A 14004-nucleotide genomic window follows, 5' to 3' on the forward strand; every position below is an offset into this window, starting at 1 on the left:
GGAGGATATTTCGTCCACTGACAGAATCTTTAGCTGGGAAAAAAAATCAGGAGTCATCCATTTAAAACTGATTAGGCAATTTTTTTTTCCTCCGAGAATTATGTACTTTTGGAACTTGACTTTCACCACCTTTTCAGGATAGAGTCCTTGAATATTAAGCAGAGGTAAATGTATGCTTGAAAAAAAGTGTTAGAATGTTATGGGGTAGTAGGAATGTAATTTGAGATTGCTATCAGATCAGCCATCTTATTGAATGACAGAGCAGACGTAAAGGAACCGAACAGCCTAACTCTGGTCCTGATTCATGGATTTTGATAGATGCAAATAGTATAATGATTGGAAAGAAGTTGACCTTGTTGACTATCTGGGTATTGATTGGCCCAGGCTAACAACCCCAATCAGGAAAGCCCTGGCTGGCTATTTTCCTTGGAGCGTCAGAGGCTGAGTGACTTTATTGAAGTTTATATGGTCATGAGGAGCATGGAGATGATTAATAGCCAAGGTCTTTTTTTTCCCAATTTACACAGTTAGTTTCTTTGCACTGAAAGAACTTACCAACATAGACATTGTTTCTTTCACTGTGCCTATATAAATTAATTGGACCCAAGGGCATAAACCTTCATCTAGCAGCAGTAAAATTCAACAAGAACCTGACTGGTAACAGAAAAAACTTGACCGTTTCAATAAAAGAGAGACAACAGAGTTTGGTGGTGTTCTCGCAGTTGTCAAAAGCTACCAGTATAAATGTAAGATCAGGTAATAAGGAAAAAAAAGTTGCTTGCTGTTTCTCAGTATTACGGCTTAAATGGTCCCAAGAACTGATAGGAACATCAACCTTAATATTGTAATTGCACATGGGCAAGTTTTTCTAAAAGAAAATCCTTCCCAAGGAAGTCTAATTCCCTCAAGTTCATATCAGCTTGACACAGAATGATGCAAAAGTCATATCAAACAGAACCCATTCATCCATTGTGTGGCTTCATGAAGGTGGCTTTGACCTCTAGCCTACAATGGTAAAGATTGGTGATTAAACCAGAAGATAGGTTTTAAGTCTTTGTCTAAAATTATGATCAATTAACAGGGAGAGAAAGTAAATGGAGGGTAAATGAGCAGGTAATATCAAAACAGATAGCAAGAGCTTCTTTGACTATATTAAAACTGAGGCCAAGGTTAACAAAGACCCCTTAGAAGACGAGGTTCAAGAAATAATGTGGAACCAGGAAATGTAAGAGGAGTTGGATAAATTAATTCTCAGTTTGTCTGAAGTGAAACCATAGAATCTACAATTCCAGAAGAAAACAAACCATTAATTTACTTATGTGCATTGCCACACCCAGCCCAGTGAACACTTACTTTGAAATCAAATATCAGAATGTCCTAAGATAATCACAGATTGTCACCAATTACGTTCTGACTTGACCCACTTTTTTCTTTTAAAAGGGTCACCACACACTATGTACACGTACCTTCTTGATATTTGCTCCTCCTTTTCCAATGATATTTTTGTGAAACTGTTTGAAGATGGGCACAGAGACGGAATAGCTATTCTCCACCTAAATTTGAAGATCATGGTATTTAGTGGCAACATCAGTGAAATGACCACACATACATCTAATACATTGACATGAATAATATATACATTCCAACTTGTGCACTTGCCCTCCTAAAATAAATGAATGTTTGAGAGCCCAGATAGTATCTGAGAACACCATCTTCTACCATGCAGCAAGTTTCTCATTATATTGCAACCGTTAATTAATCAAAATCAGGTCAGTACATGCTCAGGACAGATGGTCAGGAGGCTGGAAGAACTCAAACCAAGCAGCATCAGGTCGTGGAGAAGATGACATTTCAGGTCTAACACTTTTTCAGGATCCTAAAGAAGGGTTACACCTGAAACACGGACCTCCACCTCCTGATACCATCTGGCTTACTGTGTTCTTTCAGCCTCCTGCCTGTATTTTGGATTCCAGCATCTGCAGCTTTTTGGGTCTGTATTTGCTCAGGAGCATTTATTTGTTTTCCTACAAGACCTGTGGATCCAGCATTCACACATTGAATGTGCTGGCAAGATGTCACAAAGACTTTAAACACTTTGCCTTCGACCCATGATCGCGAAGTCCTGGAATTTCCTCATTAATAGCATTGTGGCTGTACCAATAACATCAGACAGAATGCATCAGTTCAACACAGTGACTCACCATTACAGATTCTTAAGGACAGTTAGGGAGGGGTCAGTAAATGCTGGTCATGACAGTGACACTCAATTGCAAAAACACATTGTTGCTATTGGGTCATGGTACAAGTGGTGCTATATACACCAGCCAGGCTTAACAGCTAAAAACTATGCAGACCTTTCTTTATGTTTGCTTCTGTATGACAAAGACTATTTGTTCTACTCTTACTCTGCTGAACCGCCTTTCCAGATACTTTCCTGAATGTCAAAAATCACTTACCAATTCGGCAACGATTTTCTGCAGGAACTTTGCACATTTTTCTACCTCATTTTTGGGGCCACGGAGCTGCACTATGTCACTCTTTTGACTTGGATCTGGGAAATTAATAACCACCTAAATTGTGGCGAGAGAGAGAGAGAGAGAGAGAGAGAGAGAGAGAGAGAGAGAGAGAGAGAGAGAGAGAGAGAGAGAGAGAGAGAGAGAGAGAGACACACACAGAGTTAATACAATAGGAATCCAAACAAAATTAAAGAAAAATGAAGGTGATAAAACTCAACTCCTTGCACTGGTTACCTCAGGGAATTTGTCACGGATTTCCTTAACTTTCTCTCCCTTCTGGCCAATGATTGTACGATGAAAACGATGCTCAATTATCAAATCCTTGGAGCGTTCATTTTCCTGTGAATCAGATGGTTTTTAAAAATCAGGGAGGACAATCAAATGAAATTCAATGCCCTCAGCTGTTCTCTTAATCATGTGATATTGTAGCACTAGGAAGGTCTTAGCTTTAATACAGGTCGTGTTGAGCTTGCTGAAGTCATAACATGGATTATACACTTGGTATCCCACTGGGTGGAAGAAAAGAATCTCCAGACATGACAATTCTAGAACAGAAGGCAGTATAGCAGCAGCCTTATATTGAAATACATGAACTGCACAAAGCAGAATCAACTTTCCAACAGTCAGAAATGTACACCACAGAAACAGAAGCTTAGTCCAACTTGTCCTTGCCAAACATATCTAAAATAATCCAGTCGCAATTTCCAGCATTTTGTCCATATCCCTCTAAACCACTCTTCTGCATGTTCCCATCCAGGTGTCTGTTAAATGTTGTAATTCTACCAGCCTCCACAAATTACACATACCACCCTCTGAATTGAATAAGCTGCCAGAGAAAAAGTTGCCCTTTAGATCCCTTTTATATCTTCTCCCACTCATCCCAAGTCTATGCCCTCGAGCTCTGGACTCTTCCACCCCAGGAAAAAAAAAGACCGGTGTCTATTTACCTTATTCATGCCCCTCGGTTTTAGAAACCTCTATAAAGTTCAAAGTTTGTGATAAGATTTGTAGCTTGGGTGCTCATTGTTGTGGTTCTGTTCGCCGAGCTGGGAATTTGTGTTGCAGACGTTTCATCCCGTCTAGATGACATCCTCAGTGCTTGGGAGCATCTTGTGAAGCGCTTCGGTGATCTTTCCTCCGGCATTTGTAGTAGTTTGAATCTGCCGCTTCTGGTTGTCAGTTCCAGCTGTCCGTTGCAGTGGTCGGTATATTGGGTCCAGGTCGATGTGCTTATTGATTGAATCTGGGGATGAGTGTCACCTCTATAAAAGGTCACCAATCTGCAGGGAAAATAGCTCCAGCCTATTCGGCCTCTCCTACAAGTCAAATCCTCCAACTCTAGCAACATCCTTGCAACTCTTTGCTAAGCCCTTTCAAGTTTCACAACATCCTTAAATGTAACGGAGGCCAGAATTGCACACTATTGCAAAAGTAGCCTAACCTATGTCTTATACAGCTGCAATATGATCTCCCAACTCCTATACTCAATACTCTGGCCAATAAAGGAAAGCATACCAAACACCTTCTTCACTATCCTATCTACCTGCGACTCCACTTTCAAGGAGCTATGAACCTGCACTCCAAGGTCTCTTTGTTCAGTAACACTTCCCATGACCTTACCATGAAGTGTACAAGTCCTGCTCTTTACCTTTTCAAATTGCAGCACCTCGTACTTATCTAAATTAAACTCCATCTGCCACTCTTCAGCCCATTGGCCCATCTGGTCAAACTCCCATTGAAACCTTCTTTGCTATCCACTACACCTCCAATTTTGGTGTCATCTGCAAACTTAGTAACTATACTTCTTATGCTCACATCCAAAACAATTTGTATTAAAATGACAAAAATCAGTGGACACAGTAGCAAACGTCGTGGCACATTGCTGGTCACAAGCCTCCAGTTTGAAAAGCAACCCCCCCTCCCCCCCCCCCAAACTATTACCCAGTCTTCTACCTTCAAGCAAGTTCTATATCCAAGTGACTAATTCTCTGTATTCCATGGGATCTAGCCTTGCTAACCATCTCCCATGGGGAACCTTGTCAAAACGTTTTACTGAAGTCCATATAGATCACGTCCGCCACTCTGCCTTCATCAATCCTCTTTGTTACCTCTTCAAAGGACTCAATCAAGTTTGGGAGACAGGATTTCGCACACAAAAACTATATTGATTATCCATAATCATTCCATGCCTTTTAAAATGCATGTGGTCTGACTTATCCAGTTATAGTAGGATATAAAACATAATACAAAAGTTGGCAACGTGGGATATTTGGTTCATCTTTCCGGAATGTTGCAGTGTGTCTGTGATTACATTGACATGGGAGCACGGAATGGCAACATTCTGAGCCAGGCATCAAGAAGAGTTCTCTTCCCCAAAAGGAACACTGTACTGATCATAAAAAGGTCAGCAAGCTACTTTCAAACAAACAGTAAGTTCTCATATAGCAAACATACTCAACTCAGCTCATAAACAAGCACTGAATTAATTGGAAAGACTAACCCAATGGAAGAACGTGATGTTAAATTATACCAAACTAAAAACTTAGAATTTAAATGCACAGTCTACATGGAGTCAGCAGATTTTAGTCAAGTCAGAAATAGAGATGTTAATTGGCTTCAACAACTTGGCACTAGTGACCAAGAAACCACCCATGGTTTCAGCCCCACTTACTAAGCAACTCTTTAATGCTTGCAAAGGGGAGGATTAGGTTTAAACCAATAAATCTCAGTTTATGCGACACCTTTCACACAGGCAAAACTGTTTTTCACAGGAATATGATCAAAGCCTAAATGACACCAAGCCAAAGAAGGAGACATTCCATAACTGTAAGCACAGTGTATATAACTATCCCTGTATGGAAAACAAAACCATTCAGTATTGCTGTCAGACACAGATTACAACTTGCAGCCATCAAAGGGACTGAAGCAGTATACTTCCTTTTAACAGCAAAGGGTTCCTGCAGTGCAGCTCCTACCTTAGAGGCCCTATCTGTTCCCAAGATGGGTAGTACATCACTGAACAGGTTGATTAGAAAATTTCTCCATTTTAATAACACCCATGTCCTCTGCTCACCATTCTGGATGCAAGTTCCAACAATTCTTTCTTGGCATCTTGAACTCCCTGAGGGTCTCCTTCAATCCGAATTAGATTACTCTTCTCGTTATCAGGAGGGATGCGAACTAAGACTTTGTACTGATCCTTGATACGATTTACTTGGAAGAGAAGAATTTTTAAAAAAAATAAAAAGCTGTTCCAACATTTGCTCGGATAATATTAAAATTTTGATCCCAGAAACTCGGGTTATGATAAATCTCAGTGCTGTAACAAATATAAAATCGATTTCTTGTTAGAGTCAATAACTTTGATGCAATATTCCCCTTTAACTGGACCCAGCTTTTAGGTGGAAGAGAGGTACTACTGGGATTTGCAATCAGATTCTTCTGGTTCACAATGCAAGTTCTTAAAACCACTTCCATGTGTCAAGTTCATGTTTATCTAGTGTGCCACGTCAAGTCTGCATTTTATCCCCATTCTATTGCAAATTAACAAAGCAGATAGTACAGAGGAACTTCGATTATCTGAATATCAGATTATCCAAAAGAGATAACGATCCCAAGAGAAACATTACGTCAAAGAGCTGTTTCAACCCTGATTGTATCTTTTAAGGCTGAAAATGTGTTGCTGGAACAGCGCAGGTCAGGCAGCATCCAGGGAACAGGAGAATCGACGTTTCGGGCATAAGACCTTCTTCAGGCTTATGCCCGAAACGTCGATTCTCCTGTTCCCTGGATGCTGCCTGACCTGCTGCGCTGTTCCAGCAACACATTTTCAGCTCGGATCTCCAGCATCTGCAGACCTCACTTTCTCCTCTTTTGTCAAGGGTACAATGATTAAGAACAACCTCTGCTCACTGAAATGCTGCAGAGAATACTCCTGGACAGTCCTGTCTCTCTCAACACACTTTCCATGGAGTTCTACACAGGGTTGAACCCCTTTCCCCAGATAATCTCTCCAATATTGTCCTGTACAGGACAGAGGTGAATGTCTGTGATATTTGGTGACTTACCCCACAAAGGCAGCAGCAGTCTTATTGCTGATGTACAGTCCGCTACCCTGGGATGGATGGGGAAAACATGGGGGCCGGATGGTGGTTGGGGGCTCAGGCACAGCGTGCCTTTGCATAGTCTCCTGAACGGGGAGCAGACGTCACAGAAACTGAGCCCCAGAGGAAACCTAACTGAATAATCAATTATCCAAATGCAAGAGTGCCCTTAGATTGGTGACGACAAGTCACCTGGTCCATGAGAACAATGGTGGGTGGTGCTGGGAGGAAAGAGAAGCAAGAGAAGACCAGTGACAGCTGAGGCAAGGGGGTCGGAACGTGGTCGTGGTGTTTAAAAAGTTCACACCATCCACTTTTCCACTGAATTTTGCAAGACAACAAATCAGGCCTCAGGGATCAGCCAGTTAGGTTACAATCCTGATGAAGGGCTATGCCCGAAACGTCAATTCTCCTGCTCCTCTGATGCTGCCTGACCTGCTGTGCTTTTCCAGCAACAACCTTCTTGACTGATCTCCATTTCTCACTTTCTCCTAGTTAGGTTACACCCACTTATAAATACTGACAGTTATTTAAAAGGGCCCAAAAAGCAGTCAACACTCAGTGAAGCTCCAAGGGAATCCATTGCTATCTCTCAGCTCATGATCCAAAGATTTCAGCCCTCAGTACAGGAAGATTAGCATAAGAGTACTGTGGAACTTTGGTGCATCACAAGCAGATGTCACATGAGAAGTGAATAGCGACTATGGTAGCCACATATTTATCTCTGCTTCATTACAACAAGTCAGCCAACCTGCCTCCTACAGTAGTGACCATCTACTTCTTTGAACTATCCAAAAAGGGTTGTGCAAGGTCCAATCATATCTTGGTATACATACATATCAACACTTACTATTTGTTCCATTCTTCCCAATAAGGTGACGGTGAAACTTGGGATCAACTGTTAATTCAGTGTAATCCATACGATTCACCTGTAATTGAAATATTAACAAAACAATTATACTTCAACACAACTTGCAAACCATCTATTCTGCACCATACCAAGAGTCTATCCTGTGCTAAATCCCAGAAGAAATTATGTGCCATTTAAAAAAATCTAGAACTTGGCCAAACCAAAAATATTCTTTAGTGTGAAACAAAAATACACCATAAAACAAAGTAGAAATAACAGGAAACACAAAAACGAGTGTTGGACAAACAAAGCTGGCTGACAGCATTAGAAGGGAGAACGTAGGTTTGTCCATCTTTGTCAGGGTACACTCTCAGCCAGGAATACCTTTAGCCTAAAATATTAACTTTTATCCCCCATATCATATATTGATGGGACTGCCATGTACTTTGTTATGCACAGACTCTTCAGGGAGTTTCCCCACTTTGTTACAGTTCTCGATGTAATACTCACAATTGGGAAGCTCCTGGGGTTTAGGAGGGGGGCGGTGGGGAATGAACTGGTTCTCTGTGCACTCAACCCCTCACTTGGTAGCAACAAAAATGTTAAAGTTTCAAGATGGTTCCCATTCTTGGTGCAAACAAACTTATGGTTTTACAAGTAACCATGCTTTCTTGAGTTAAAACAAAAAGAGTCAGTTTATTACTCAGTCTCCCCAAATTAGTAATGCAACATGCATTTTATATAAAAAAACTAAATGTTGTTTTTCTATGTTACTTTTTGGGCAGTCTCTGAACGATCTTTCTATTTTTAAAAGTGTGACAATGTGCACCACCCTCTCCAGATAGCCACTTAATTTACATCCACTGCCAATTTTTTTTGTATCACTATTAAAAAAATATATGTTCTATGATTTGCAGGTGCCAGTTTTGGACTGGGGTGTACAAAGTTAAAAACATAACGAGGTTATAGTCCAACAGGTTTATTTAGAAGTACTGGCTTTCGGAGTGCTGTTCCTTCAGGTGGTTGTCACCTGACCAGCCTGGTGTTGAGATTTTTAACTAAAAAAAAAATTTAACATTACAGTTTCAAATTAAGTTAAAATTCTACAGTACGTCAGAGTTGTGGCCCATGATCATAAATCTGCAAGCATAATTAATTTGCATTTCTAAGCACCAATTTCAGATCACTAATCCTGCCCCATCCTGTAGTTCCAGGTATCATTCATATATCTTGACAATAACATTACACATTTCTGTTGTGAATTATGGATTGAATCTGCGAATTCAAACTCATTTCACTCAAATAAGACTAAGATATAAGGCTGCTCAGCAGACCTATTTAAAAGTACAGGTGTGACGTGGAATACTTTACAGCAAAATAATTTTTGCTAGTCTGATGATAATCTGTAATAGTAGCTTTTTGTTCATCATTTAGATGAAACTTAGAAATACAGCCATAAAATTGGTTTGTCTTATAAACCCAAGTATAAAATCAGCAACCAATATATACCAAAATCCTGCTCTTATGCAAGTCAGTAAATTTCACTGCTCCAACACTCACCAAATCCTGCACAACGCTTTCAATTTGTTCCTGAACTTGTTTCACCTCCTTGGTTGGGCCTTCCAGACAAATCTTATCCTCACCATCAGTGAATTCAATGTATACCTGCATCAAGAATGAAAACAAAATACACAAAAAAAACATTTCAGCCCCAGAGAAAGTTGCACTAAAGAAAGTTGCATTGCAAGTCATATACCAGATAGGAAACCCAGGTGATTAGACAACTGAATGCAAGAGAAGTCATTGATTGCAGCAGGGCAGAGACTAATTATCAAAAGATAACAAACATTTCAGAAACCATGGCAGAACAATAACCTTCACTACATACGGAACAGAACAAAGCTTCTTCAGCATGGGAGTGGGGGTTAGGATGGGACATCAACGAAAGTCAGAATCATACAACATGGAAACACACCCTTCAATTCAACTCACCCATGTGAGGCACATCTCCTAAACTGAACTGGTCCCATTTGCAGAGGTATTGTGTTGTGTTATGAGATAAAGATAGTTTTATAGACCAACTCAGTCACAGCTTGCTATATAAAATTAATACCAGGCTCCCATTCATTCATAATCTTTCACTAATCCATTATTTATTAGAACATTGTTTCATTTATAAAACAGCAGTTCTGTAGTATCCAAAATTTAAAACCAACCCTTTTAAACCAAATCACTGTATGCCCACACCTTGTCAGCCCTGCTACAAGCAGTGTTTACCTCTACATACAGACCAATATCATCCCCATCAAGTCTCCACGAAACATTATATTAAATTAGCCCTTAGCAACCTTGTCCTGGACGAGAATAGATTCACTAGTTACAAAGTAAATGTTAGATACCTTTTAACTGAGCCATTATACTTTAAAGAAACAAAGCAGCGCTTGCATGAAATTGGATGAACGAAGGAAACTCATACCAGCAAATAGTAAATTCAAAACCCAGTTAATTAGTTTAACATTATTTATTCTTAAAAATTTTAAAGTTACTTAAAGCATATAGGCCTAGCATTTTTAATATTTACGGACTTAAAAGGCAAACAGGCTAACACTTCCTAATTATGCAAGCAGGCCAGACAGATTCCATCAGATGTAGCAACCAGCATGCTTTAACCTATCTTGGTCTCCCAGGACAGAAACCCTTCATTCCTTTGTGTACTATAGATTAAAAAAACTAATGCCATTGTCATGAGATTTTAACATATATAAGAGCTGTATATAAAAAGGGGCTCTTGCAAGAACAGTGTTTTGGGATTCTATTGCCACCTCAAACTTGGACTGTGATGGCTGAAACAAGAGGCTAGTTTTGCTTCGTCAATTTCAGTTATTTGAACATGATCCCACAGCTACACAAAGAACAGAACACCAAGCCTCCTCAGTATGAGGGAGGCTGGTTATGACAGGACATTAACTAGAGTCAGAATACAGCCCAGAAATAGATCCTGCAGTCCAACTCTGAGGTTTCATAGACTGAACTAGTCCCATTTGCCTGCATTTGGCCTATATCCCTCTAAACCTTCCCTATCCATATAAATGTCCAAATGTCTTTTAAAAACTTCCGAGGTCACCCATCAACCGCCTATGCTTCAGGGCAAAAAGTCTCAGCCTATCAAGCTTCTCCTTATGACGCATACCCTCCAGTCTGATAACATCCATCTAAGTCTTTTCTGCACCTTTTTCCAATTTAATAACCACCTTTGTAAAGGAAGGCAACCAGAACTGTAGGCCTTAAGTGGCCTTACCAATGTCCTTTTGCAATTGTACATGACATCCCAATTCCTACACTCAATGCTCTAACCAATGAAGACATGCATGCCAAATGTCTTCTTCAGCACCCTGGCTACCAATGACATCACTTTCAAGAAAATGTGTATCTGAACACCTGGGTTTCTCTGCTCAATATCAAGTCCCAGGGCCCTATCATTAACTGTGCAAGTCCTACCTTGGTTTGCCTTGCCAAGGATACAATAATTTGCATTTACTTAAATTAAACTCCATCTGCTGCTCCTCAGCTCACTGAGCCAGCTGATCAAGGACCTGTTGACCTCAACCTTCTTCACTGTCCACTCAGCACTATTTTGGTTTCATTGGCAAACCTGTTCACCATGCTTCCTACTTGCTTATTCAAATCATTTATATAAATGACCAACAGCAGTCAACCCAGCACCAATCCCTACTCCCCACTGCAGAGTAGAAGCTAAGGGCCAAAACAATGACCCCCTCTGTTACAGGACACAGCCAAAGGAGGAATAGATCCAAAGAGATACCTAAACACAGTTAAGGGCTCAAACATTTAAGCCAAATTGGCCACATTCTTGTAAAATCTACAAAATAGTGAAGCAGAGCTTCTCGTACCTTTGGCATTTGCTGTGTTATGCGACTCAAGTTCTGCCCTTTCTTCCCGATGATGAAGCGATGGAGCCAGGATGGAGCGTTGACACTTGCGACTGTAAAGCTATTAGCCTTGAAAATGGGTGAGATAGGGAGAAAAAAAAAAGTAATGGTTAACCATCTCAATAAAACAATGTATGGTCTTGAAAAGTTACTCAAGTAGTATTGTATCATTTGCTATTCTGGCATATAAAAGAGCAGTTTGCATTTTGTGGTACCACTATTCACTACAAAAAAACCCCACTAGCACTCAATTATGTAGTTTTATACAAGTTAAACAAACTGTCACTCTATAGTACAGATTCAAGTACTGATGCAAAGAAAGATTCACTGTCGAAGTTTCATGTTGCATCAGGACAAATACGAAAATGCGTTTCAAAAAAAAACCAAAATTAAATCAATAAATCACAGGAGAAAAAAAAGTGCTGGCTGGTTGGAAAGTCAATGGATGGCTGTAGAGAAAAAAAAACAACTTCTGTTCTATAAATTGTGATTTGAAAATGGCAAATCTTGTATTTATTCTGATGAGTGCAAGATGAGAAGCTTTGACAATGTCTCCCTTTTCAAGGTGAGAACAGAAATACATACAACTTACAGAAGTACAAACAAATTTTTTTAGTCTGGACTTAAACAAAAAACAAACCTCAAGTTCTGGAAGGCAAGGGAATTTCAATTTCCTTGAAAAAATAAGATTTAAATTAGAGTGTAAACAAAGTTTGTGCGAAGATTTGTAGCTCGGGTGCTCGTTGTTGTGGTTCTGTTCGCCGAGCTGGAAGTTTTTGTTGCAAACGTTTGGATTCTATGGATTACCTAAAGTACACAAACCAGACATCCCACTCAGACCCATAGTATCACTACCAGGGACACCATCATACAAACTGGCCAAAGAACTACAACAGAAACTGAAACACCTGGTCAGCGGATCCAAACACTCTATACAATCAACACAGGAATTCTTGGACATCAGAAATATACACATAGACAAAGAAGAAACCATGATATCATTCGACGTGACGGCACTGTTCACTTCGATTGACAAAACCCTAGCCAGAGAAACAATAGCCAACCTACTGGACATACAGAACAGAAAACAGGACGCTGAACCTATCAACAAAGACTGCATACTTAAACTACTGGACTTGTGCCTCACAACACACTTCACATTCAACAACCAGATATACGAACAAATCAACGGAACACCCATGGGATCACCAATCTCGGGACTCATAGCAGAGGCAGTTATGCAAAGGTTAGAACAAACAGTCCTACCACAAATTCAACCCAAACTCTGGGTCAGACATGTCGATGACACGTTTGTAATCATTAAAAACACGGAAATAGAAAAAACACACCGGATCAACGCCACACTCACAGGAATCCGATTCACGAGAGAAGAAGAAAAGGATAGCCAACTCCCATTCCTAGACGTGATGGTACAGAGAACACCAGACGGAGAATTCACTACAAGAGTATACAGGAAAGCCACACACACAGACCAAGTCCTAAACTATGAAAGTAACCACCCCAACACACACAAACAAAGCTGCATCAGGACACTATTCAAAAGGGCCACAACACACTGCAGTACACGAGGGCTGCAAAAAGAAGAGGAGGAACACCTATACAAGGTATTCGCCAAAAACGGATACCCGCGCAACTTCATCAACAGATGCCTAAGAGAAAGACCACGGAACGAGGACATACCACAACCAAAAGGACTACCATACATCAGGAACATCTCGGAACTGACAGCCAGACTACTGCGACCCCTAGGACTCATAACAGCTCACAAACCAACAGCCACGCTCAGACAACAACTCACCAGAACGAAGGACCCGATACCCAACATGAGCAAAACTAATGTAGGTGTACAAAATACCATGCAAGGACTGCACTAAACACTATATAGGACAAACAGGAAGACAGCTAACAATCCGCATACATGAACATCAACTAGCCACGAAACGAAAGGACCAGCTATCCTTAGTAGCCACACACACAGACAACAAGCAACATGAATTCGACTGGAACAACACTACTATCATAGGGCAAGCCAGACAGAACAGCCAGGGAATTCCTAGAGGCATGGCATTCATCCACAAACTCCATCAACAAACACATCGACCTGGACCCAATATACCAACCACTACAGCGGACAGCTGAAACTGACAACCGGAAGCGGCAGGGACAGACCACTATAAACACCGGAGGAAACATCAAAGCAGCACTTAGCAGGAGGCTCCCAAGCACTGATGATGTCGCCTAGCCAGGGGACGAAACGTTTGCAACAAAAACTTCCAGCTCGGTGAACAGAACCACAACAGAGTGTAAACCTTCATCATGGCTTCAGCTCCACCCAAAATATGAATTTTTATTTTCTCTAAAAATAAGAACACTGGGAATGCCAAGCACACATCTGGAACATGGTGAATTCATTTTAAGAGGATTATGGTCACTGTTAAAATGTTCAAAAAAAAAAATTCAGTCAGGTGGATATGCTACTTAATGGGCACCAGCACAGGATAAGAGAACTAATTTAAAAAAAAAACAACCTTGTGCCATCTGAAATATATGTTACCAGCAGATAT

At 40.5% G+C, this 14004-nt stretch overlaps 1 protein-coding gene across 2 annotated transcripts in view; it reads right to left on the minus strand.

Moving 5' to 3' along the window:
- The window catches only part of hdlbpa (high density lipoprotein binding protein a), a 70881-nt gene that overhangs the window by 31990 nt on the left and 24887 nt on the right, over positions 1 to 14004 (minus strand). For both annotated transcript variants that reach the window (XM_043701739.2, XM_043701738.2), the window contains exons 9-15: positions 11381 to 11488; positions 9030 to 9134; positions 7470 to 7548; positions 5590 to 5729; positions 2751 to 2855; positions 2457 to 2570; positions 1467 to 1553 (exon numbers count right to left, since the gene is read on the minus strand). In XM_043701739.2, coding sequence (XP_043557674.1) covers positions 1467 to 1553; positions 2457 to 2570; positions 2751 to 2855; positions 5590 to 5729; positions 7470 to 7548; positions 9030 to 9134; positions 11381 to 11488 — 738 coding nt within the window. The remainder of the gene's footprint in view (positions 1 to 1466; positions 1554 to 2456; positions 2571 to 2750; positions 2856 to 5589; positions 5730 to 7469; positions 7549 to 9029; positions 9135 to 11380; positions 11489 to 14004) is intronic.

The sequence above is a fragment of the Chiloscyllium plagiosum genome, unplaced genomic scaffold (assembly GCF_037043375.1).
Source record: "Chiloscyllium plagiosum isolate Xiang-an unplaced genomic scaffold, Cpla_swu_hap1 HiC_scaffold_13, whole genome shotgun sequence".
Lineage (NCBI taxonomy): Eukaryota > Metazoa > Chordata > Chondrichthyes > Orectolobiformes > Hemiscylliidae > Chiloscyllium > Chiloscyllium plagiosum.